Source organism: Hypomesus nipponensis, chromosome 11 (assembly GCF_054491055.1).
Source record: "Hypomesus nipponensis isolate SF chromosome 11, ASM5449105v1, whole genome shotgun sequence".
NCBI lineage: Eukaryota > Metazoa > Chordata > Actinopteri > Osmeriformes > Osmeridae > Hypomesus > Hypomesus nipponensis.
The window spans coordinates 1,005,183-1,030,445 of record NC_140371.1 but is presented as its reverse complement, the minus strand read 5'-3'; the positions used below and the strand labels follow the sequence as shown (position 1 = coordinate 1,030,445).

At 51.5% G+C, this 25,263-nt stretch overlaps 1 protein-coding gene across 1 annotated transcript in view; it reads left to right on the top strand.

The window, feature by feature from the left end:
- Positions 1-25,263, top strand: part of LOC146267632 (neurexin-1a-like) — a 195,087-nt gene that overhangs the window by 15,063 nt on the left and 154,761 nt on the right. Inside the window, exons 2-4 of the mRNA XM_084709264.1 lie at positions 6,138-6,155; positions 7,538-7,567; positions 8,758-8,769. Coding sequence (XP_084565390.1) covers positions 6,138-6,155; positions 7,538-7,567; positions 8,758-8,769 — 60 coding nt within the window. The remainder of the gene's footprint in view (positions 1-6,137; positions 6,156-7,537; positions 7,568-8,757; positions 8,770-25,263) is intronic.

Below are 25,263 nucleotides of genomic sequence, written 5' to 3'. Positions count from 1 at the left end.
ATTCAATTGAATTTGTCATGTTTGATTGATATTGTATTATCCGGTAACATCAATAGTATACTGACATCAATAGTAACGATATGAATATTGTTTTGTGTTTTAATATTGTGTTCTGTGGTTCCAGCGTTGCTTTGGCAATATGAACATTTGTTTCTTAATGCCAATAAAGCCAATTGAATTGAATTGAATTGGTAGATGATGTCATAATAACATGCATGTTCAAGGTATGTCTAATCTTGCCCATCCATTTGTTCATGCAGTTAGCCAAAGCTTGCACTGTGTTGGGGCCGTGAGGACCTTGTGTTCTTCCACACAACACAGATCATGGGAGTCATCTTCACCAGACGTGTCTCCTCATCCATATAGATCCTCGCTGCTCTGGAACAACAGCAAGTGTGACATGGTGTTGGAGGGGATTGAGGAGAGTTGTTGAGATATCGCCTTCACAACAGCCTTGGGCTTGGATGGATTAACTGAGCTAGATTAGGAGAACCAGTTGGTCTTAGTTTGGAAGGGGGAGAGAGAGTGTGTGTGTGTGTGTGTGTGTGTGTAGGAGTTAGGGGGGCTCAAGGTGTGTGTGTGTGTCATGGTGTGTGTGTTTGTGTCATGGTGTGCAGCCCTGTGAAGGCAGTCTACTAGAGGTTCTCGGGGGTGAGACTGGGGTAAAGCTGGATTCTTCGATCATTATATATATATATATATATATATATATATATATATATATATATATATATATATATATATATATATATATATATATATATATATATATATATATATATATATATATATATATATAAGCATTTAGAAAGTACATCAGATGATCTGGGATCTGAGTACATAGAACAGGCCAGAGACCAAGCCATATATATATATATGGCTTGGTCTCTGGCCTGTTCTATGTACTCAGATCCCAGATCATCTGATGTACTTTCTAAATGCTTATTTGTTGTTTTGTATTAAGGCGTCTGCTAAATGTAAAACTGTCTACAGTCGAGGTTTTAGAGGAGAAGAGCAATAGGAGAGTATGTATTCCAAACAGACACTTCAGATCAACACAACAAAACTGTTGGAGAGAACCCCAATAGAGAACACAGGTAGTGAACACTGTGAGAGAACATTGTTAGAGAACACTGTTAGAACATTCTGTTAGAGAACCTTGTTAGTTATCTCTCATCCTTCCTGGGTTGCCATTCTTGAGCAGTTGTCAGGCTTCTCATCATCAAGCCCCGTTTTGTAAACAAAGTTACCTGATGTATTTCCTGAAGTCTAGACAACCGTGCTGTGGGTGTGGCTGCCATGACAGTCACTAGAGAGAACTACAGAACACTTGTAAACATTGAACTGTGTCTCTCCTATTAGCATAACAAGGGACACAAGTGGATTGAATGTTTTCATTTTCATTTGTTCTCATATTTGTTCACAAGTGTGTGTGAATGTGGTCTCTGGTGAGGACGCTGTATGCAGATGGACTGGTAAGTTCTCAGCCAATCAATCTTTTGAATCTGGGCCAGGGACCAATCACCAGGTAGGACCTTGTTCTTCAGATTTGGATGGACTGTGTGGTCACCATGACAACGTGGTTAGAGTCTCTGCTAGATGTCGATGTCTTCCAGTAGCTGTGATCCCTAAGCACCCTGGGAAACCCTCTGATGGTCGTCTGTCATGTCTGTCTAAAGACATGAGAGGAACATCAGATATAATGGAAGATGCACAGGGCCAGGCCAGGGAGGAACTCTATTGGTATTATAGGGTTTGATTAGTTTAACACTGTTATTGTTGCGTAATCATCTGTGGTTAATGCTGGCTAGGAGGCAGTAGAAGGGTTAGCTGGAGAGCCTCAGTATGACCAGTTTGTGACATACACTGATGTCTGTTGGGCTAGTGTGGGTCATGTGATCATCTCATTTACATGTTAGTGCATGCTCTGACACACACACACACACACACACACACACACACACACACACACACACACATAAGCATACGTACTCTTGCTCACTCATCCATGATTGGCTGAAAGATGCCAGACCCGAACCGGCTAACGTTAGCTGGTTTAACTGGCTTAATGAACTTTACTAAACATGTTTTTAATTAGCTAGAGTGTAATTACTTTATGATTACAATGTTAAATGTATTAAATATAAAGTTCAACCTTCCAGGCTAGGAGGGGCGTTAGTCCTTTAGCTTTGTGTCCTGAACGAGGGATAAAATAAATTCTGTGCGTCTCTGTGATGAAGTTTGTTCTGTGCAGGTGCAAATGAAGGACTCACAAATACAAATTAGATTTAATTAACGCTAGTGCACACACATGGGCAAACAAGTAACAAAACCAATAGTACCTTTATCATCCATTGTGTTGTTTAAATGATGATACTGCTATGCATAAATGTTTTTGTGCATCTTAACACACACATGCATGTCTTCCCTCACTGGCGGTATGACACAGTCTGTACTGAGTTAAAGACAGGATTCCATCTTTGAATCTCTGAAGACAAAGATGCCAAGGCTCTAGTTTGGCAGGCCTCAAACCCTCACCCTGCTGTCTAAGCTTTAGTGTGGCAGGCCTCAAACCCAGTCCCTGCTGTCTGAGCTCTTCTAATCAAGTGTGGCAGGCCTCAAACCCTCACCCTGCTGTCTGAGCTCTTCTAATCTAGTGTGGCAGGCCTCAAACCCTCATCCTGCTGTCTGAGCTCTTCTAATCTAGTGTGGCAGGCCTCAAACCCTCACCCTGCTGTCTAGCTCTAGTGTGGCAGGCCTCAAAACCTCACCCTGCTGTCTGAGCTCTAGTGTGGCAGGCCTCAAACCCTCACCCTGCTGTCTGAGCTCTAGTGTGGCAGGCCTCAAACCCTCACCCTGCTGTCTAAGCTCTAGTGTGGCAGGCCTCAAACCCTCACCCTGCTGTCTGAGCTCTAGTGTGGCAGGCCTCAAACCCTCACCCTGCTGTCTAAGCTCTAGTGTGGCAGGCCTCAAACCCTCACCCTGCTGTCTGAGCTCTAGTGTGGCAGGCCTCAAACCCTCACCCTGCTGTCTGAGCTCTAGTGTGGCAGGCCTCAAACCCTCACCCTGCTGTCTAAGCTCTAGTGTGGCAGGCCTCAAACCCTCACCCTGCTGTCTAAGCTCTAGTGTGGCAGGCCTCAAACCCTCACCCTGCTGTCTGAGCTCTAGTGTGGCAGGCCTCAAACCCTCACCCTGCTGTCTAAGCTCTAGTGTGGCAGGCCTCAAACCCTCACCCTGCTGTCTAAGCTCTAGTGTGGCAGGCCTCAAACCCTCACCCTGCTGTCTGAGCTCTTCTAATCTAGTGTGGCAGGCCTCAAACCCTCACCCTGCTGTCTAAGCTCTAGTGTGGCAGGCCTCAAACCCTCACCCTGCTGTCTGAGCTCTAGTGTGGCAGGCCTCAAACCCTCACCCTGCTGTCTGAGCTCTAGTGTGGCAGGCCTCAAACCCTCACCCTGCTGTCTAAGCTCTAGTGTGGCAGGCCTCAAACCCTCACCCTGCTGTCTAAGCTCTAGTGTGGCAGGCCTCAAACCCTCACCCTGCTGTCTAAGCTCTAGTGTGGCAGGCCTCAAACCCTCACCCTGCTGTCTGAGCTCTAATGTGGCAGGCCTCAAACCCTCACCCTGCTGTCTAAGCTCTAGTGTGGCAGGCCTCAAACCCTCACCCTGCTGTCTAAGCTCTAGTGTGGCAGGCCTCAAACCCTCACCCTGCTGTCTGAGCTCTAGTGTGGCAGGCCTCAAACCCTCACCCTGCTGTCTGAGCTCTAGTGTGGCAGGCCTCAAACCCTCACCCTGCTGTCTGAGCTCTAGTGTGGCAGGCCTCAAACCCTCACCCTGCTGTCTGAGCTCTTCTAATCTAGTGTGGCAGGCCTCAAACCCTCACCCTGCTGTCTAAGCTCTAGTGTGGCAGGCCTCAAACCCTCACCCTGCTGTCTGAGCTCTAGTGTGGCAGGCCTCAAACCCTCACCCTGCTGTCTGAGCTCTAGTGTGGCAGGCCTCAAACCCTCACCCTGCTGTCTGAGCTCTTCTAATCTGGTCTGGTTCTGGGTGAAAACACCTGAGGAAAAGGGTCTGCGGAACACTGTCACTTGTTTTACTCAGACAGGCAGACAGGCAGACAGGCAGGGTACGCAGACAGGCAGGGTACGCAGACAGGCAGACAGGCAGGGTACGCAGACAGGCAGGGTACGCAGACAGGCAGGGTACGCAGACAGGCAGACAGGCAGGGTACGCAGACAGGCAGACAGGCAGGGTACGCAGACAGGCAGACAGGCAGGGTACGCAGACAGGCAGGGTACGCAGACAGGCAGGGTACGCAGACAGGCAGACAGGCAGGGTACGCAGACAGGCAGGGTACGCAGACAGGCAGACAGGCAGGGTACGCAGACAGGCAGGGTACGCAGACAGGCAGACAGGCAGGGTACGCAGACAGGCAGGGTACGCAGACAGGCAGACAGGCAGGGTACGCAGACAGGCAGACAGGCAGGGTACGCAGACAGGCAGGGTACGCAGACAGGCAGATAGGCAGGGTACGCAGACAGGCAGGGTACGCAGACAGGCAGGGTACGCAGACAGGCAGACAGGCAGGGTACGCACACAGGCAGGGTACGCAGACAGGCAGACAGGCAGGGTACGCAGACAGGCAGACAGGCAGGGTACTCAGACAGGCAGGGTACACAGACAGGCAGACAGGCAGGGTACGCAGACAGGCAGGGTACGCAGACAGGCAGACAGGCAGGGTACGCAGACAGGCAGACAGGCAGGGTACGCAGACAGGCAGACAGGCAGGGTACGCAGACAGGCAGACAGGCAGGGTACGCAGACAGGCAGGGTACGCAGACAGGCAGGGTACGCAGACAGGCAGACAGGCAGGGTACGCAGACAGGCAGGGTACGCAGACAGGCAGACAGGCAGACAGGCAGGGTACGCAGACAGGCAGGGTACGCAGACAGGCAGGGTACGCAGACAGGCAGACAGGCAGGGTACGCAGGCAGGCAGACAGGCAGGGTACCCAGACAGGCAGGGTACGCAGACAGGCAGACAGGCAGGGTACGCAGGCAGGCAGGGTACGCAGACAGGCAGGGTACGCAGGCAGGCAGACAGGCAGGGTACGCAGACAGGCAGGGTACGCAGACAGGCAGACAGGCAGGGTACGCAGACAGGCAGACAGGCAGGGTACGCAGACAGGCAGACAGGCAGGGTACGCAGACAGGCAGGGTACGCAGACAGGCAGACAGGCAGGGTACGCAGACAGGTAGACAGGCAGGGTAAGCAGACAGGCAGGGTACGCAGGCAGGCAGACAGGCAGGGTACACAGGCAGGCAGACAGGCAGGTTACGCAGACAGGCAGACAGACAGGTTACATAGAGGCAGACAGGCAGGTTGCATAGGCAGGTTACACAGACGGGCAGGTAGACAGGCAGGTTACATAGGCAGGTTACACTGACGGGCAGGTAGACAGGCAGGTTACATAGGCAGGGTACACAAATGGGAAAACAGGCAGGCAGATAAGCAGGTTACAAAAGCAGGCAGGCAGGTTACATAGGCAGGGTAGGCATGCACGCAGTTAGGTTTCTTCTTCAGCTCTCACCACTATCAGGGAAACAACCACTTAGATACCAGACGACACCAACACACTCTCTCTGCAACCAGCACAGGAGTGGAGGCCTAGCAGCGAGCGAGCGAGCAGTGAGCCAACAGCGAGCGAGCAACACAGCGAGCTAGCAGCGAGCGAGCAAGCCACAAGCAGCAAGCTAGCAGCGAGCGAGCAAGCAGCTAGCAGCGAGCGAGCAAGCCACAAGCAGCAAGCTAGCAGCAGGGTATCCCAGCATCAAGAGGGCCAACGCTAATCCACTCACATCTAAACTGGCTTACAGCAGCCCAGGAAGGCCTGGCAGCAAAGTCAGTTTTTGCAAGAGGGTTTTACAGTGGGTAGTAGCTAGCTACATCAATAGGCCCGTAGCTAGCCACATCAGCTATCCCTGAGAACAGTAACTAGGTGTCCAGTGTGAGGGAACTATGGGTAGTGTGTGTGTGGGTGTTGGATGCTTTGCATGGTAAACACATGCAGCGGCCAGTACTAGTCTGCATGCTGCTTAACAAGTGTCTCCCTCTCTTTCTCTCCGCCCGGCTCGCTGGCAGAAGACTTCCCTGATGAAGGTGGGTGTGCTGTCCTCCATCTCCTTCCAGACCTGCTGCTGTGTCACATGGTTCCAGACCTGCTTCTGTGTCACATGGTTCCAGACCTGCTTCTGTGTCACATGGTTCCAGACCTGCTTCTGTGTCACATGGTTCCAGACCTGCTTCTGTGTCACATGGTTCCAGACCTGCTTCTGTGTCACATGGTTCCAGACCTGCTTCTGTGTCACATGGTTCCAGACCTGCTGCTGTGTCACATGGTTCCAGACCTGCTTCTGTGTCACATGGTTCCAGACCTGCTTCTGTGTCACATGGTTGAGTGTTCCCCTCCACACGTGTGTTGTGGTTGTGGTGTTGTTGATTTCCTCTGAACCCCACATGGTGAGAAGGATCCAAATGATTGGACCAATCTGATGCTTCCTGGTCATATAATAGCTGTGGTGTCATTGTTTCACTAATGCAGATCTAGAAACTTGAAACCGGCTTTTACCAATGCTGGACCGCTTAATTGTGTGTATTGTTTTCACTTTAACAAAATGTGTTCACTTGACGGTTCAAACATCCTGACAGGATTGTCATGTAATTGCTCTGGTTAACAAGAATGTCGAAGTACACTTCCTGTGTGAGCGAGGACATATGTCACTTCCTGTGTGAGCCGAGGACACCGCACTTCCTCCTGTAGCAAGTGTGATTACTCTTCATACCAGGGAACTGGCGTTTCCCTACTGTGTCACTTGGCCAAGTGCTAAGTGGGTGTAAGTAGCGTCAGGTGCAGGCTGTGGCGAGCAGCTGAGGGTCGGTGTCCCTCCAAGGGTTCAAGGTTCTGTAGGACTGGATAAGAGTGTCTGATAAGAGCGTCTGATAAGAGCGTCTGCTAAATGAGCACAGATACTACGTTATTGGGATTCGTTTTTTCTTTTTTTCAAAAGATGCATTTTACACTTCTCATTTATTTAGCAGTATTTCAAAATCTTGATCCAAAACTGTGTAAATAAGCGTAAGTAAATCTGCATTTGAGACATTTTAATTGCATTCATTATAGGAACATGTTAATTGTAGTCCTAACAATGTTAGTCGGTAAATGGTGTTTCTGTGCATCCATGGACTTCTGGATGGGTGGGGCTACCCTGGTGCTGGGTGGCTTGGTGCGGGGTGGGCGGGCCTGTTGAAGAATCTAACCACATCGTTCCTCCTCAGTAAGTTTGGCTGATGAAGCATAGCAACCAGTGGGTTGAGTCCATGCTTCTCTCCCCCCCTCTCTCCGTCCTCTCACTCCTCGCACCCCCTCCCTCCTCTCACTCCCCCCAACTTCAAGACATCTGCCCTCAGACAGATGACTGTGTCTATGACCCTGACCCCTTGACCCCTGACCTCTGCTGACTGTGCTCTTGTTTTCCTTTAAGGTCTGGCGCACCTGATGATGGGCGACCAAGGTATGTTCCTCCTCCTCCTCCTCCTCCTCCTCCTCCTCCTCCTCCTCCTCCTCCTCCTCCATCCCTCGTCCTTCCTCCTCTCTCTCTCTCTCTCTCTCTCTCTCTCTTCTCTCTCTCTCTCTCTCTCTCTCTCTCTCTCTCTCTCTCTCTCTCTCTCTCTCTCTCTCTCTCTCTCTCTCTCTCTCTCTCTCTCTCTCTCTCTCTCTCTCTCTCTCTCTCTCTCTCTCTCTCTCTCTCTCTCTCTCTCTCTCTCTCTCTCTCTCTCTCTCTCTCTCTCTCTCTCTCTCTCTCTCTCTCTCTCTCTCTCTCTCTCTCTCTCTCTCTCTCTCTCTCTCTCTCTCTCTCTCTCTCTTTCTCTCTCTCTTTCTCTCTCTCTCTGCTGTGGTGTTTAGGCTCCCATTCAACCTGCTGGCTCTGGATGTCTATGCCCATAGCTAATTCTACTGATCACTCACTCTTCTGTTTTCAACTATTTTTTTCATGTTTTAAATACATGCTGTCATATTATAATGTTACTGAAGTCATGTTTTAGTGTAACTAATGTAACTGCAGTCATGTTGTAGTGTAGCTACAGTGTTACTACAGTCATGTTGTGGTGTAGTTGCAGTAATGTTGTAGTGTAGCTACAGTGTAACTACAATCATGTAGTAATGTAGCCACAGTCATGTTGTAGTGTAACTACAATCATGTTGTAGTAACTACAGTTGTGTTGTAGTGTAACCACAGTCATGTGTAGCTTCATTGTAACTACAGTCATATAGTAGTGTAGCTACAGTCTGGTTCTTGCTGCCTGCACTTGTAAGGGGCAAGGCTTCTGCTTGACGGACAGCGTCACCATGGCAGCTGCATGTTCCTATCTGCCTGGATGATCCACATTCCCAGCATGCATCTCTGCAGCAGATCAAATATGTCTCCCCCCACCCCATCTCATCTGTCCCATCCTCATCTCTCTCTCTCTCTCTCAGCTGTATTCATGTCTCTCTCTTTCTCTTCAGCTCTATACAGGCCTAGCATACCTTCAGCTCTGTGCTGCTTTTGATTAAGACGTGTCTCTCCTCTCTCTGTTTCTGCTCTTCTATACCCTCTGTCCCACTTCTCCCTCTCCTCTCTCTTTTCCTCCTCCTTTCCTCTCTCCTCTTTCTTTTATCTGGACCTGCTTTCTCCATGGACCATTCCATCCAACCTCATAGGTCAAACTAAAGGTATGAACTGCTTCTCCATGTCTCCATCCCTGTGGTGCTGCTTGCGCCCTCTAATGCTGTTCAGCAGCATAAAAGGCAGAGGGCCAGGTATAGCTGTGTTCTGCATGTGTCTTATGGTGTGCTGGTGCTCAAGGTAAGTGTGCAGGCTTGGTTGTGGGCGCTGATGCTAGGCTGCAGTGTGTCTGCTGCCTGTGTGGGTCACCAGGGTAACCAGCTCTGTCCGCTCTCTGGCCGCTGGCCCGCTGCCGGCTACCCAGCCCCACTGCACGGTAACGCCTTTCCTTGTGTTTTACCTTGTGGAGGCTGTGGGCCCTGGGGGGCCTTACCTGGGGGTCTGGGGGGGCCTTACCTGGGGGTCTGGGGGGGCCTTACCTGGGGGTCTGGGGGGGCCTTACCTGGGGGTCTGGGGGGGGCTTATCTGGGGTTCTGGGGGGGCCTTATCTGGGAGACCTGGGACCTCTCTCCCCCTTGGTCCTCCTTGGGCGTGTATCTGGAGAGGGGTCCCCTTGGCTCAGGGCCAGCCCAAGGCATAAGCGAACTAAGCGGCTGCTTAGGCCCCCGTAGCTGACAGAGGGCCCCCAATATGCATGAAATCACAGTTTAATGTACCGTGTTTCTGCAATTAAACGATGCTCTCGATTAAACGCCGCACCAAAAATGAACATTGTTTCATAAACTCCGCCCCAAAAATACGGTAAGAGTTGCATGTCCTGAAATACCCAGTAGCAGTATGTCATTAATGAACATTCTCTTTTCTTGCACTAGGGGTCCACTGTTGGCTAAATACATTTCTAATATCACATCAACATACTTTATCAGATTACTCTAGCTAGCTAGAGGCTAGCTGTTAGGCTGCATTAGAAGGGAAGCTTATGAAAAATATCCAGAAAACGAATAGCAGTCTAGTCTATTGCTAATGCCTGTCTAGATTATTTAAGAACTGGAGAAGCAGGTGCTCTTGCGTTAGCAAGTTTAACTAGTTTACAGGCTGTACAGTAGCTTAGGTAGTCTAGGTGCTGTTCTTGCATTCCTTGCAAATCAGCATTAATAAAAAGCAGATGAGAGAGCTAGTTAGTCTAACTAACAATTACATTTTCTTGTGGCTTGATGGGTGATTTAGAAGACTGAACTGTTTAAACTATCTAAGAACATTTCATGTAGCGAACAAACACGCTCAGCTAGCCTAGAATACCGTATTTCTTAGATTAAACGTCAAATAAACGCTATCCTTGAGTAAACGGTGCACCAAAAACGATGGAAAAAATGATGTGTAATAAATGTAATCGAAGAATTACAATAATTAAGAAAGAAAAAAAATTGGCGACGCGAGGGGCCCCCAAATAAATTCTGCTTAAGGCCCCATAAAGGCTTGGGCCGGGCAGGGCCCCCTGGTCCCAGTCTCCTGGGGGGCAGGTCCCCCTGGTCCCAGTCTCCTGGAGGGCAGGTCCCCCTGGCCCCAGTCTCCAAGAGGGCAGGTCCCCCTGGCCCCAGTCTCCAAGAGGGCAGGTCCCCCTGGCCCCAGTCTCCTGGAGGGCAGGTCCCCCTGGCCCCAGTCTCCAGGAGAGCAGGTCCCCCTGGCCCCAGTCTCCAGGAGAGCAGGTCCCCCTGGCCCCAGTCTCCAGGAGAGCAGGTCCCCCTGGCCCCAGTCTCCAGGAGAGCAGGTCCCCCTGGCCCCAGGCTCCAGGAGGGCAGCTCCCCCTGGCCCCAGTCTCCTGGAGGGCAGCTCCCCCTGGTCCCAGTCTCCTGGAGGGCAGGTCCCCCTGGCCCCAGTCTCCTGGAGGGCAGGTCCCCCTGGCCCCAGTCTCCTGGAGGGCAGGTCCCCCTGGTCCCAGTCTCCTGGAGGGCAGCTCCCCCTGGCCCCAGTCTCCTGGGGGGCAGGTCCCCCTGGTCCCAGTCTCCTGGAGGGCAGGTCCCCCTGGTCCCAGTCTCCTGGAGGGCAGGTCCCCCTGGCCCCAGTCTCCTGGAGGGCAGCTCCCCCTGGCCCCAGTCTCCTGGAGGGCAGGTCCCCCTGGTCCCAGTCTCCTGGGGGGCAGGTCCCCCTGGTCCCAGTCTCCTGGGGGGCAGGTCCCCCTGGCCCCAGGCTCCTGGAGGGCAGGTCCCCCTGGCCCCAGGCTCCTGGAGGGCAGCTCCCCCTGGCCCCAGGCTCCTGGAGGGCAGGTCCCCCTGGCCCCAGGCTCCTGGAGGGCAGCTCCCCCTGGCCCCAGGCTCCTGGAGGGCAGGTCCCCCTGGTCCCAGTCTCCTGGGGGGCAGGTCCCCCTGGCCCCAGGCTCCTGGAGGGCAGGTCCCCCTGGTCCCAGTCTCCTGGAGGGCAGGTCCCCCTGGTCCCAGTCTCCTGGGGGGCAGGTCCCCCTGGCCCCAGTCTCCTGGAGGGCAGGTCCCCCTGGTCCCAGTCTCCTGGGGGGCAGGTCCCCCTGGTCCCAGTCTCCTGGGGGGCAGCTCCCCCTGGCCCCAGGCTCCTGGAGGGCAGGTCCCCCTGGCCCCAGTCTCCTGGAGGGCAGGTCTTCCTGACTGTTCGTTTGACTCTCCCTCAGGCTCTGGCCCGGGCCCTGGAGGAGGCGGCTGGCGTCTCAGATCTCTGCTGAGCATTCCAGGTAAACATTCCTTCCTCTGAGGTTACAGGTCATGTCTGTGTTGTGCTGGCTTTGGCTGCTTTCTTTACAGTCGTGGCTGCGTGGAACACTTGAATGATATCTGCATTGCTGGTCATTTATTCATTCATAGACGTTTCAAAGCTTTAAAATGTACATTAGTTTTATTATAGACCCAGCTTACTTGCTATTGTGGCATTCAAGTGTTCCAATGACATTTTCAACGCAGTCCTCTGTGCTGCAGTGTCATGTTAGGCTTGAGACGTTGGCCATTGTTTACAAGGACGAGGACAGGGCCTCACTTAGCCTTCAGAATGCATGATCTTATGGTGCAACACACACCATCCACACGGGTCATATGAACACGGAACATCACAAGGTAAGTTCACATTCAGCACTTCCTGTTTGGACAGTTGGTGTTCAGCTGGCCATGTGTCTACAACGCCACGGTCAGCATTCCCTGATGCAATCCACAGATCACTATGGAGATGGTGAACAAGCAGCAGGTGTTTCCACTGCAATACCATTAACACAGTGTTTATAAAACACATTAGCGGACTTCCCTCCTGTTGCGGAATCACAGCCCGTCCTCTCGTCTCTGGAACAGGAAGAGGACAGATTCATTTGCAGATACGTTTTAAACGGACTTAGGCCTTGAATACAGGACTGTCCCTGCACAGGTAAGTGGTGTTTACTGGTCCTCTTTGGGGTGCAGGCTGGCTGGCTGGGTGCTGGTCCTCTCTGGGGTGAAGGCTGGCTGGCTGGGTGCTGGTCCTCTCTGGGGTGCTGGCTGGCTGGGTGCTGGTCCTCTCTGGGGTGGAGGCTGGGTGCTGGTCCTCTCTGGGGTGCTGGCTGGCTGGGTGCTGGTCCTCTCTGGGGTGGAGGCTGGGTGCTGGTCCTCTCTGGGGTGCTGGCTGGCTGGGTGCTGGTCCTCTCTGGGGTGCTGGCTGGCTGGGTGCTGGTCCTCTCTGGGGTGCTGGCTGGCTGGGTGCTGGTCCTCTCTGGGGTGAAGGCTGGCTGGCTGGGTGCTGGTCCTCTCTGGGGTGGGGGCTGGCTGGTTAGCTGGGTGCTGGTCCTCTCTGGGGTGGAGGCTGGCTGGCTGGGTGCTGGTCCTCTCTGGGGTGCTGGCTGGCTGGGTGCTGGTCCTCTCTGGGGTGGAGGCTGGGTGGGTGCTGGGTGCTGGTCCTCTCTGGGGTGGAGGCTGGGTGGCTGGGTGCTGGTCCTCTCTGGGGTGGAGGCTGGGTGGCTGGGTGCTGGTCCTCTCTGGGGTGGAGGCTGGGTGGGTGCTGGGTGCTGGTCCTCTCTGGGGTGGAGGCTGGGTGGGTGCTGGGTGCTGGTCCTCTCTGGGGTGGAGGCTGGCTGGCTGGGTGCTGGTCCTCTCTGGGCTGGAGGCTGGCTGGCTGGGTGCTGGTCCTCTCTGGGGTGCTGGTCCTGTCTGGGGTGCAGGCTGGGTTCTGGACCTTTTTAGAGCGTGGTAGATATGGATCTAGTTTTAGTAGCAGGATGTCCCTCTTGTTCTGCAAGGAGTCACTGTGTCTATAGACTTGGACTGTGACTTAAAGTGGGACTGATGGTCTGCCTGCTAGCTGGTTGTCTCTGGCCTGGCTGGTCGTGTCTCTGTCCTGGCTGGTCGTGTCTCTGTCCTGGCTGGTCGTGTCTCTGGCCTGGCTGGTCGTGTCTCTGTCCTGGCTGGTCGTGTCTCTGTCCTGGCTGGTCGTGTCTCTGGCCTGACTGGTCGTGTCTCTGTCCTGGCTGGTCGTGTCTCTGGTCTGGCTGGTCGTGTCTCTGTCCTGGCTGGTCGTGTCTCTGGCCTGGCTGGTCGTGTCTCTGGCCTGGCTGGTCGTGTCTCTGTCCTGGCTGGTCGTGTCTCTGTCCTGGCTGGTCGTGTCTCTGTCCTGGCTGGTCGTGTCTCTGTCCTGGCTGGTCGTGTCTCTGGTCTGGCTGGTCGTGTCTCTGGCCTGGCTGGTCGTGTCTCTGGCCTGGCTGGTCGTGTCTCTGGCCTGGCTGGTCGTGTCTCTGTCCTGGCTGGTCGTGTCTCTGTCCTGGCTGGTCGTGTCTCTGTCCTGGCTGGTCGTGTCTCTGTCCTGGCTGGTCGTGTCTCTGTCCTGGCTGGTCGTGTCTCTGGCCTGGCTGGTCGTGTCTCTGTCCTGGCTGGTCCCTCCGCAGGCAGGGCTTGCTTCATTCACGGTAACTCTGGACTATTTTCCTGGTTCCTCAGTTTTCTCAGGCTGTTAGTTTGTCCTTGTAGTGAAGCAGTACGGAAGTAAAGGATGAAAAAGGAACTGAACACATGCTTTCTCAACACAGAGTCTAAACCTCCTTTCTTAATATTTATGATGTGACCATTGTGAGTGGTTCTCTGAGGTAACGTGGTTGGTGTTTCATAAGCGGTTCTCAGTGGAGAGCAGGTTGGAGGCTGTCCTGGGGCAGCATATTGCGTGCGGTCCGCAGATGCCAGTGTTCCTGTGCCAGGGCGCAGGCCGGCGCGGGCAGAAGACACTCTGTGGGGAGCGAGGGAAGAGGGCTGACGAGGCACCAAACTGACAACACTGCTTCTAATTCCGGTGCCTTGTGTGTCCTCGGTCTCAGGCAGTTTGTTCTCACACACACACACTCACACCAGGCACGGCTTCTGCTGAGCTCTGAACACTCAGCATGTTGTTACGACACACTAACAAAATGGCCGCCACACGTTGTCCCCGTGCGTGGGCGGACTTCACCTCCCACGTATACACAAGAAAATAAATACATGAAATCATATTCATGTAGGCTACTTTGATGGCATGACACGTTTCTGGGTAGCTGATAAGCATGCCGTTTATACAGCAGGGTTGGGTTAGGGTTACACTGTTGTGCAAGTTTGAATTATTTAAATCAGTTTCTTCTAAATTCATTTTGTAATTACAAATAATATTCATTAAGCAAACGTTTTATTCAAAGCTGCATATAAATTGAAACACAGCAGTGTACAGTTCTGTGTTTGGGTGGTCAGAGTCACGGTCTGGATTTAACCAGCACAGTGCAAAACAACAACACCAGCGTCCGATCTTAAGCCCAACATCATAAACCGTGTTGTGGGTGCAGTCTGTTTTGCATGACTTGCAGAATCCATTTGTTGGCAGAGGTATTGGGTGTAACATGAAGTTAATATCAGCCTCTCTCATCCAGCAACAGGACACAATCCAGAAACTCATTGTACAAATCGTACACAGCATACAGCACAGTCACAGCACAGTCACAGCACAGTCACAGCACAGTCACAGCACAGTCACAGCACAGTCACAGCACAGTAACACCAGTCACATTACAGTAACACCACAGTAACACCAGTCAGTCACAGCACAGTCACAGCACAGTCACAGCACAGTCACAGCACAGTCACTGCACAGTCACTGCACAGTCACTGCACAGTCACTGCACAGTCACTGCACAGTCACTGCACAGTCACATTACAGTAACACCACAGTAACACCACAGTCATTCACAGCACAGTAACGCCACAATAACGCCACAGTAACGCCACAGTAACACCACAGTCACAGCACAGTCACAGCACTGTCAGTCACAGCACTGTCAGTCACAGCACTGTCAGTCACAGCACTGTCAGTAACACCACAGTCATTCACAACACAGTCACAGCACAGTAACGCCACAGTAACACCACAGTCATTTACAGCACAGTCACACCACAGTCACACCACAGTCACACCACAGTCACACCACAGTCACACCACAGTCACTCCCGTAACTGCTGTTTATCTCAGTCATTCATGAGGGAACTGTGGGTTGATGTGGTCTCTGGGTAGAGTGGAGCTGGACCTGCAGCAGCCTTAGGCTGTGTAGATGGCACATTACAGGTGCAGATGTGCTTTAGCTAAATCACTCCCCAATTGTGTCTAATTGCCTTAGCCTTTTTGGAAATGAAAAATAGCCGCTTTTATTAACATGTTCTAACAAGATGTCTGCATCCTCTAGAGTTCCTAGAGTCTAGGAGATCTGTGTCTGGGACGCCTGGATAGATGTGTCTCTGTGTGTCTCGATGTCCTCCTTTCTCACTCTTTCTGTTTTACTCTACCTAGTGAAAGTTGTTTGCTCAAGTTGTTAATATTTAATGTAATGAAATAACATTAAATATTCCTAACATGTGCCTGAGGACGTCTGACCAGTACACTCTCTGCCAGGCAAGTCATTTGTTTGGCGCAATTGAAGCTAAAATATACAGAGAATTTTATCTCCATCTCTAACCTACTTTCACATTTCTCTCTCTCGTGTGGAGGGAGAGAGACTCTTTTTGTGTGTTGTCTATTCTTACAGAATGCTGCTACTTGAAGCCTGAATAAAGCAGAGGAAGGGCTCTGAGTCTTGAATGCTAGCTTGTATGTCTGCTAGCTGAGAGGGGTGAGGTGAGGAGGCAGTCTTATATCCTACTAGCTGAGGGGGTAAGGAGAGGAGGTGAGGGTTAGGGTTAGAGAAGATGTGGGGTGAGGAGCTGATGGTGAGTTTTGGTTTGTGAAAAGCCTCAAAAGAAAGGAAATTCAAATGACCACTGCAACCTGTCAGGAATATTAATCTATCAAGCGTTGCACAGTCAGTCGGTGAACAAGTTTCAGAAATCTTTGTTGCTTGCGGCCGGCCCACAAGGAAACACACACAGGGGTTGTAAAAGCTCCGTCACATTAGGTGTCAACAAATGGTCACTAGCCTTTGCGTCTTCACCTATAGCCTTTGTCACACAGCATCTCCTTAAAACAACCAACCCCCCCCCCCTCTTCTTAGTCCTTAGCCCCAAGATAAGGGTCTTGTGTGTTTACCCAGAGTTCAGATTTGGTGTAGGCCTCTCTTTGCACCCAAGGAATGCTGAACACAGAATCATTCTTATTTCATTCTTATTCTTATTCTTTACATCTTCAATTTTTCCAACACAACCCTAACTCCACAAACGTGCTTGTAGATAATTGTAGCTCCAGCGCAGTAACAGATGTCATAGCTGTGGGCTGGAATACACCTCACTATCTGGTGAAGTGTAAAGGAATCTGCTGTGGTGGTTTATGTTTTGTGTGATAGTAGAGGTAGGATTGTAGTGGTTATTTGGATTTCCTTTTAGGAGGGACACAGTAAGAGGAACGAAGAGAGCTGGTAGGGAACCCATCCTGTTTCCTTAATTCAGCTTTTCGTCTTATGGAAATGGTATGAAAAAAAAATATATATATATATATATATAATGACAAATTTGACATATTACAATATCTTATATTTGAAACCTTTTTGTGGCACGAAGGCGATTAGCATTTGTTACCTTTCACAGCTGTTTGAGTACAAGACAAGCAGTAGCTGCCAGAGTGATTAAAGTTCAGCTGTGTCTGTTTTGCTGGCTCCATCCTCAGGCATCCTGGCTGGATTACACTGTCATCACTGACCACGGCAGGCTTTAGCTTAAGTATGCATTCAAAATCCCTTTTTCTCCTCACGCTCCTTGTTCCTGCTCAGAGGAATCCTGAAGACTGTCAATCTCTTCAGTTCTTCCCTGTGAGAACCATATTGCATAGGAAAGTATCTTGTTGCCCTGCTATACTGCAACCAGAATAGCAGAACCGCTTTAAACCAGCTAGATGAGGGAAGGATGCTGTGAGCTGTACAGCACAGCAGGCAGAGTTCAGAGATAAGCTGAGTGTGTGTGGGTATGTGGTTGTGAGGGTGTGTATGCATTGAGGGGGGGGGGGGGTATGCAGTTGTATGTGTGTGTGTGGTGTGTGTGGTATGCGGGTGTGTGTGTGTGGTGTGTGTGAGTGTGGGGAAGGGCTGAACGGCTGACAGACCCTGCACCGTGGGGGCTGGGATGGGCAGCTGTCGCTGGAGGAGAGGGAGACACTAATCTGCTCCGTCAGCGTTTGAGATGGAGAGCAGAGCTGTGTGTGGGGACAAACCAACCCCAAATAGCTGGTTAGCTGGTTAGCTGGGTGGTGGCTGGTTAGCTGGTTAGCTGCGTGGTGGCTGGTTAGCTGGTTAGCTGAGTGGTGGCTGGTTAGCTGGTTAGCTGAGTGGTGGCTGGTTAGCTGAGTGGTGGCTGGTTAGCTGAGTGGTGGCTGGTTAGCTGAGTGGTGGCTGGTTAGCTGGTTAGCTGACTGGTGGCTGGTTAGCTGAGTGGTGGCTGGTTAGCTGAGTGGTGGCTGGTTAGCTGAGTGGTGGCTGGTTAGCTGGTTAGCTGAGTGGTGGCTGGTTAGCTGGTTAGCTGAGTGGTGGCTGGTTAGCTGAGTGGTGGCTGGTTAGCTGAGTGGTGGCTGGTTTGCTGGTTAGCTGAGTGGTGGCTGGTTAGCTGAGTGGTGGCTGGTTAGCTGAGTGGTGGCTGGTTAGCTGGTTAGCTGAGTGGTTAGCTGGTTAGCTGAGTGGTGGCTGGTTAGCTGAGTGGTGGCTGGTTAGCTGACTGGTGGCTGGTTAGCTGACTGGTGGCTGGTTAGCTGGTTAGCTGAGTGGTGGCTGGTTAGCTGAGTGGTGGCTGGTTAGCTGGTTAGCTGAGTGGTGGCTGGTTAGCTGAGTGGTGGCTGGTTAGCTGGGTTAGCTGAGTGGTGGCTGGTTAGCTGGTTAGGTGAGTGGTGGCTGGTTAGCTGGTTAGCTGACTGGTGGCTGGTTAGCTGGTTAGCTGAGTGGTGGCTGGTTAGCTGAGTGGTGGCTGGTTAGCTGGTTAGCTGAGTGGTGGCTGGTTAGCTGAGTGGTGGCTGGTTAGCTGAGTGGTGGCTGGTTAGCTGGTTAGCTGAGTGGTGGCTGGTTAGCTGGTTAGCTGAGTGGTGGCTGGTTAGCTGAGTGGTGGCTGGTTAGCTGGTTAGCTGACTGGTGGCTGGTTAACTGAGTGGTGGCTGGTTAACTGAGTGGTGGCTGGTTAACTGAGTGGTAGCTGGTTAGCTGAGTGGTGGCTGGTTAGCTGAGTGGTGGCTGGTTAGCTGGTTAGCTGAGTGGTGGCTGGTTAACTGAGTGGTGGCTGGTTAGCTGAGTGATGGCTGGTTAGCTGGTTAGCTGAGTGGTGGCTGGTTAGCTGAGTGGTGGCTGGTTAGCTGGTTAGCTGAGTGGTGGCTGGTTAGCTGAGTGGTGGCTGGTTAGCTGGTTAGCTGAGTGGTGGCTGGTTAACTGAGTTGTGGCTGGTCAACTGAGTGGTAGCTGGTTAGCTGAGTGGTGGCTGGTTAGCTGAATGGTGGCTGGTTAGCTGAGTGGTGGCTGGTTAGCTGGTTAGCTGAGTGGTGGCTGGTTAGCTGAGTGGTGGCTGGTTAGCGGAGTGGTGGCTGGTTAGCTGATTGGTGGCTGGTTAGCTGAGTGGTGGCTGGTTAGCGGAGTGGTGGCTGGTTAGCTGAGTGGTGGCTGGTTAGCTGAGTGGTGGCTGGTTAGCTGGTTAGCTGAGTGGTGGCTGGTTAGCTGAGTGGTGGCTGGTTAGCTGAGTGGTGGCTGGTTAGCTGGTTAGCTGAGTGGTGGCTGGTTAGCTGAGTGGTGGCTGGTTAGCTGAGTGGTGGCTGGTTAGCTGGTTAGCTGAGTGGTTAGCTGGTTAGCTGAGTGGTGGCTGGTTAGCTGAGTGGTGGCTGGTTAGCTGAGTGGTGGCTGGTTAGCTGACTGGTGGCTGGTTAGCTGACTGGTGGCTGGTTAGCTGGTTAGCTGAGTGGTGGCTGGTTAGCTGAGTGGTGGCTGGTTAGCTGGTTAGCTGATTGGTGGCTGGTTAGCTGAGTGGTGGCTGGTTAGCTGAGTGGTGGCTGGTTAGCTGGGTTAGCTGAGTGGTGGCTGGTTAGCTGGTTAGGTGAGTGGTGGCTGGTTAGCTGGTTAGCTGACTGGTGGCTGGTTAGCTGGTTAGCTGAGTGGTGGCTGGTTAGCTGAGTGGTGGCTGGTTAGCTGGTTAGCTGAGTGGTGGCTGGTTAGCTGAGTGGTGGCTGGTTAGCTGAGTGGTGGCTGGTTAGCTGGTTAGCTGAGTGGTGGCTGGTTAGCTGGTTAGCTGAGTGGTGGCTGGTTAGCTGAGTGGTGGCTGGTTAGCTGGTTAGCTGACTGGTGGCTGGTTAACTGAGTGGTGGCTGGTTAACTGAGTGGTAGCTGGTTAGCTGAGTGGTGGCTGGTTAGCTGAGTGGTGGCTGGTTAGCTGGTTAGCTGAGTGGTGGCTGGTTAACTGAGTGGTGGCTGGTTAGCTGAGTGATGGCTGGTTAGCTGGTTAGCTGAGTGGTGGCTGGTTAGCTGAGTGGTGGCTGGTTAGCTGGTTAGCTGAGTGGTGGTTGGTTAACTGAGTGGTGGCTGGTTAACTGAGTGGTAGCTGGTTAGCTGAGTGGTAGCTGGTTAGCTGAGTGGTGGCTGGTTAGCTGAGTGGTGGCTGGTTAGCTGGTTAGCTGAGTGGTGGCTGGTTAACTGAGTTGTGGCTGGTCAACTGAGTGGTAGCTGGTTAGCTGAGTGGTGGCTGGTTAGCTGAATGGTGGCTGGTTAGCTGAGTGGTGGCTGGTTAGCTGGTTAGCTGAGTGGTGGCTGGTTAGCTGGTTAGCTGAGTGGTGGCTGGTTAGCTGAGTGGTGGCTGGTTAGCTGATTGGTGGCTGGTTAGCTGAGTGGTGGCTGGTTAGCGGAGTGGTGGCTGGTTAGCGGAGTGGTGGCTGGTTAGCGGAGTGGTGGCTGGTTAGCTGATTGGTGGCTGGTTAGCTGAATGGTGGCTTGTTAGCTGATTGGTGGCTGGTTAGCTGAATGGTGGCTTGTTAGCTGAGTGGTAGCTGGTTAGCTGAGTGGTGGCTGGTTAGCGGAGTGGTGGCTGGTTAGCTGGTTAGCTGAGTGGTGGCTTGTTAGCTGAGTGGTGGCTGGTTAGCTGAGTGGTGGCACACACCAGGGTAAACAGCTTTATGGAATCCATGCTGATCACTTGAAATCTCTACGATCATACATTGTTTTATGTTAAAACACGGACCCTTCCTCAGTCCACAATGCATTTAATAGTACATTTAATAATGTTTATTGTTTAGTAGCACTTCTTTACTCATGTGTAACAGCTGTTCATTTATTTAGGACTATGATGACCATGATGATGATTATGGTAAGGAAAGAAGACGGGATAGAGAGGAGGAGAGGAGAGGGGAGGGCAGGGCAGGGGAGAGGAAAGAGAGGCGAGGGTAAGGGAGGGGAGGAATGGGATGGAGAGGACGAAGGAAAGGAGTGCTGAGAGAATGCCAGTAATTGAGTAGAAAGAGATCTGTTTGTCTGACAAGCCCACTTCCAGCCTCATCACTGCTGCTCCTGGGAGGGAGAGAAGGAGAGAAGGATGGCGAAGAGGAAGAGAGGCAAGAAAGAGAGGGAGAGTGACAGAAGGAAATGGGTCTTGTGTGGAGAGACATATGATAAGAGATGGTTGATGGTGACGCTAGCAGAGGTGATTAATGTGGGGATTACTGGAGTGGGGAAAGGATGAGTATGGACATGAGTATAGAGGGAGAGGCATGTGTCCAAATGGCCAAGGTCTCCAGTCATGCAGTGTGACTTCCCATTCTACTTTAATATTCCACCCAGCACTGCGTACCGACTCCCCCTTCAACACTAAACATGAGGGGGGCGTGCTTGAGAGAGAGAGAGACGCTCGTTTAAGATAGAAATACTGACTTTATTATAAAGTATCTAGGGGCACCACCTTATTATTGGGTTAGGACATTATGGAATCCTATGTTTAATATGTAATAATCAGTCTAATCTTAAGGAATTAATTCTGAAGTGTAAAGCAGATAAAATAACATGAGGGATCAGAATACGCAAGTTAAAATTAAACACAATAATTTTGAACAGTAAGGAAATATGTTATTGGCTTTAGTAAGGGTTTGAGGGGCTAAGACAGTGGTTCTCAATCCTGGTCCTTATGCCCCCCTAGCCTGCATGTTTTGGATATTTCCCTGAGTAGTAACAACAAGATAGCCCCAAAGCATTGCGGGTGGCCAAAACAAGAAGCACACATTGTGAACAACCAAAAAATAAGTGCCAAAGGGAAGAACCATAAGCGCATGTAGTTAAGCAAGATACAATTTAAACAACATGAATCTCTAAGTGCAAGTGTACCTGTAGAAAAAGCAGCAGCAGTAAAATAAAAATAAGATGAACTAAAATAGAATATTTTGCAGCGAATACAACAGTTTAAATCAGTTGCCACTAACCAACAAGAGAAACAAGTCTCTCAGCAAGAGTCATTGTGATCTTTGAGGAAACTAGCTAGAAAGTTTCTAGCTCGAACTAGCTGGCAACTAGATGTTTTTAAATACATGAAATGTCTGTGTAATCCAGAGTTTTCTGGAGTAGGGAGAGGTTGAGAAAGGTGGGCCATTTGGAGGAGATGCCAGGTCTGGTATCAGCCCTTTGAAGCTCATCCAGAAAGAGAGTGGGATTGTATGAGGTATCATATCCCTCTCCAGCTGAACACCAGTTATCCTCGGTAACCCAGCTCTCCAGCTGAACACCAGTTATCCTCGGTGACCCAGCTCTCCAGCTGAACACCAGTTAGCCTCAGTAACCCAGCTTTCCAGCTGAACACCAGTTATCCTCGTTGACCCAGCTCTCCAGCTGAACACCAGTTATCCTCGTTGACCCAGCTCTCCAGCTGAACACCAGTTATCCTCGGTAACCCAGCTCTCCAGCTGAACACCAGTTATCCTCGTTGACCCAGCTCTCCAGCTGAACACCAGTTATCCTCGGTGACCCAGCTCTCCAGCTGAACACCAGTTAGCCTCAGTAACCCAGCTTTCCAGCTGAACACCAGTTATCCTCGTTGACCCAGCTCTCCAGCTGAACACCAGTTATCCTCGGTAACCCAGCTCTCCAGCTGAACACCAGTTATCCTCGTTGACCCAGCTCTCCAGCTGAACACCAGTTATCCTCGGTGACCCAGCTCTCCAGCTGAACACCAGTTAGCCTCAGTAACCCAGCTCTCCAGCTGAACACCAGTTATCCTTGTTGACCCAGCTCTCTAGCTGAACACCAGTTATCCTCGTTGACCCAGCTCTCCAGCTGAACACCAGTTATCCTCGGTAACCCAGCTCTCCAGCTGAACACCAGTTATCCTCATTGACCCAGCTCTCTAGCTGAACACCAGTTATCCTCAGTAACCCAGCTCTCCAGCTGAACACCAGTTATCCTTGTTGACCCAGCTCTCTAGCTGAACACCAGTTATCCTCGTTGACCCAGCTCTCCAGCTGAACACCAGTTATCCTCGGTAACCCAGCTCTCCAGCTGAACACCAGTTATCCTCGTTGACCCAGCTCTCTAGCAGAACACCAGTTATCCTCAGTAACATAGCTCTCCAGCTGAACACCAGTTATCCTCAGTAACCCAGCTCTCCAGCTGAACACCAGTTATCCTCGTTGACCCAGCTCTCTAGCTGAACACCAGTTATCCTCGTTGACCCAGCTCTCTAGCTGAACACCAGTTATCCTCGTTGACCCAGCTCTCCAGCTGAACACCAGTTATCCTCGTTGACCCAGCTCTCTAGCTGAACACCAGTTATCCTCAGTAACCCAGCTCTCCAGCTGAACACCAGTTATCCTCGTTGACCCAGCTCTCTAGCTGAACACCAGTTATCCTCGTTGACCCAGCTCTCCAGCTGAACACCAGTTATCCTCGTTGACCCAGCTCTCCAGCTGAACACCAGTTATCCTCGGTGACCCAGCTCTCCAGTTGAACACCAGTTATCCTCGGTGACCCAGCTCTCCAGCTGAACACCAGTTATCCTTGGTAACCCAGCTCTACAGCTGAACACCAGTTATCCTCGGTAACCCAGCTCTCCAACTGAACACCAGTTATCCTCGGTAACCCAGCTCTCCAGCTGAACACCAGTTATCCTCGGTAACCCAGCTCTCTCCAGGCCCTAGGTACCCCCCCCCCACACACACACACACACACACAGAGCTTTACGCTTTAGAAAAATCCAAGAACAAACTTTGAATGAGTATTTATCAATGCTCTCATCTTCAAATATATTTATATAAGGGACGAAGGGGCTGTAAATCCCTGCGTAGCTGCAGAAAGTGGGAGAATAAGGAGGGGATCGATGGAGGCAGGCTGGCTGTGTCCCCGATGGAGGGAGGGAGGTGCCTCAGATCGATGAGGATGGTCGATGCTACGTTGAGACTGCAGGGATAAAATACTCGGTTTCTTGGCCCGCAGAAACAGAATCAAAGTAAAGAATGTGAGCATAGAGATAAGAGGAGAGCCAGATGAGGGAGAGGGAGTTCTAGTTTTTGATATGTAAGTATCCTGTGACACTGCTTGTAAAAAAGGACCATACAAATACAATTAGATTAGATTGAATTCCAGAGGCTCACATGTACTGTGTGGCTGCTGTCCATGTTGGTGTGGCTGCTGTCCTGGTGTCCATGTTGGTGTGGCTGCTGTCCTGGTGTCCATGTTGGTGTGGCTGCTGTCCTGGTGTCCATGTTGGTGTGGCTGCTGTCCTGGTGTCCATGTTGGTGTGGCTGCTGTCCTGGTGTCCATGTTGGTGTGGCTGCTGTCCTGGTGTCCATGTTGGTGTGGCTGCTGTCCTGGTGTCCATGTTGGTGTGGCTGCTGTCCTGGTGTCTCATCTGGGAGGAAAAGGCCAGCCGCTCAGCTCCGCCACTGCTCCAACACTGCTGCTTCCTGCTAGCATGGCAGAGAACAGACTACACTGTCAGTGTGAATTTGGTTATTGAAACTGCCAAAGCTTCATATTTTTTTATTGTATATAAATATATAAATGTTGAAAAGGCCAAAAGTGAATGTGTTGGCAATGAGGCATGCCTGCAAATGGCAAAGCTCCCTCTGGGAAATGGAACACTGTGGGTTTCCAATCGAGTGTGCCCTGGACATTCCACGGAGGTCACTGGCAATCAGTCCGAGGAGTGTGCATATAGGGTCCTAACCCGCCCAACATGACTCCAGAAACGTGTTTTCCACAGTGAGTGGAAAACACTCTCTCTCTCTCTCTCTCTCTCTCTCTCTCTCTCTCTCTCTCTCTCTCTCTTTCTCTTTCTCTCTCTCTCTCTTTCTCTTTCTCTCTCTCTTTCTCTTTCTCTTCTCCTGAATCTGAATAGGTTTAACGTTTTCTTGGGAACCTGATTCATCCTCACCCTAAGTCTGGACGTGGTGCTTGTCACAAGACACAAGTACATTGTTAACCTCTGACCTTTTACTTTGCTTCCTCTTTCACCCCCCCTGCCACCACCACCGCCCTCTCACGCTCCCCTTCACCACCCACCCTCCCCCTGACATTCTCCATCTCACCAACCTCCCCCCTCTTCTCACCTCCTCCCTCCCTCCCCCGCTCCTCACCTATGTACACAGCCTTCCTCCCTCCCTTGCTCCTCACCTATGTACACAGCCTTCCTCCCTCCCTCGCTCCTCACCTATGTACACAGCCTTCCTCCCTCCCTGCAGACAGTGTTGGCTCAGCCCCCGGTGTCCCAGGCTGGAGGTGTCATGAATCACAGCGTTGGGAATGTGACACTATTGATCAGAATAATTTGCTCCATTTTCTAATGGAGGACAGGCTTTGCAGGCTCATAAATCCTGTCTGAAGGGTCTCCATTACACAGTGCACTCTCCACACTGGGGACTGCCCATGACTGATCACAGACACCATCAATTTCTGGAAAATCATTTGTTGTTTATTTCACTGGGATATAAAGTCAGCGTGCGGTTTTCTTTGGGCAGTTGAGAACTTTCCTGCAAGTGAAAACAGGAAGTGTTGCGTGGACCAGGAAGTGTTCAGGAAAAAATCAGTGGGTGTTCAGATGAGGACCATGGAGAGTTCAGATGAGGAAGTGTTCAATTCTGAAATATTCTTTCTCACTCTTCCCCCCCCCCTCTCCCTTCCTCCTCTCTCTCTCTCCCTTCCTCCTCTCTCTCTCTCTCTCTCTCTCTCTCTCTATCCCCTCCTTCTATCTCTGTCTCTAACT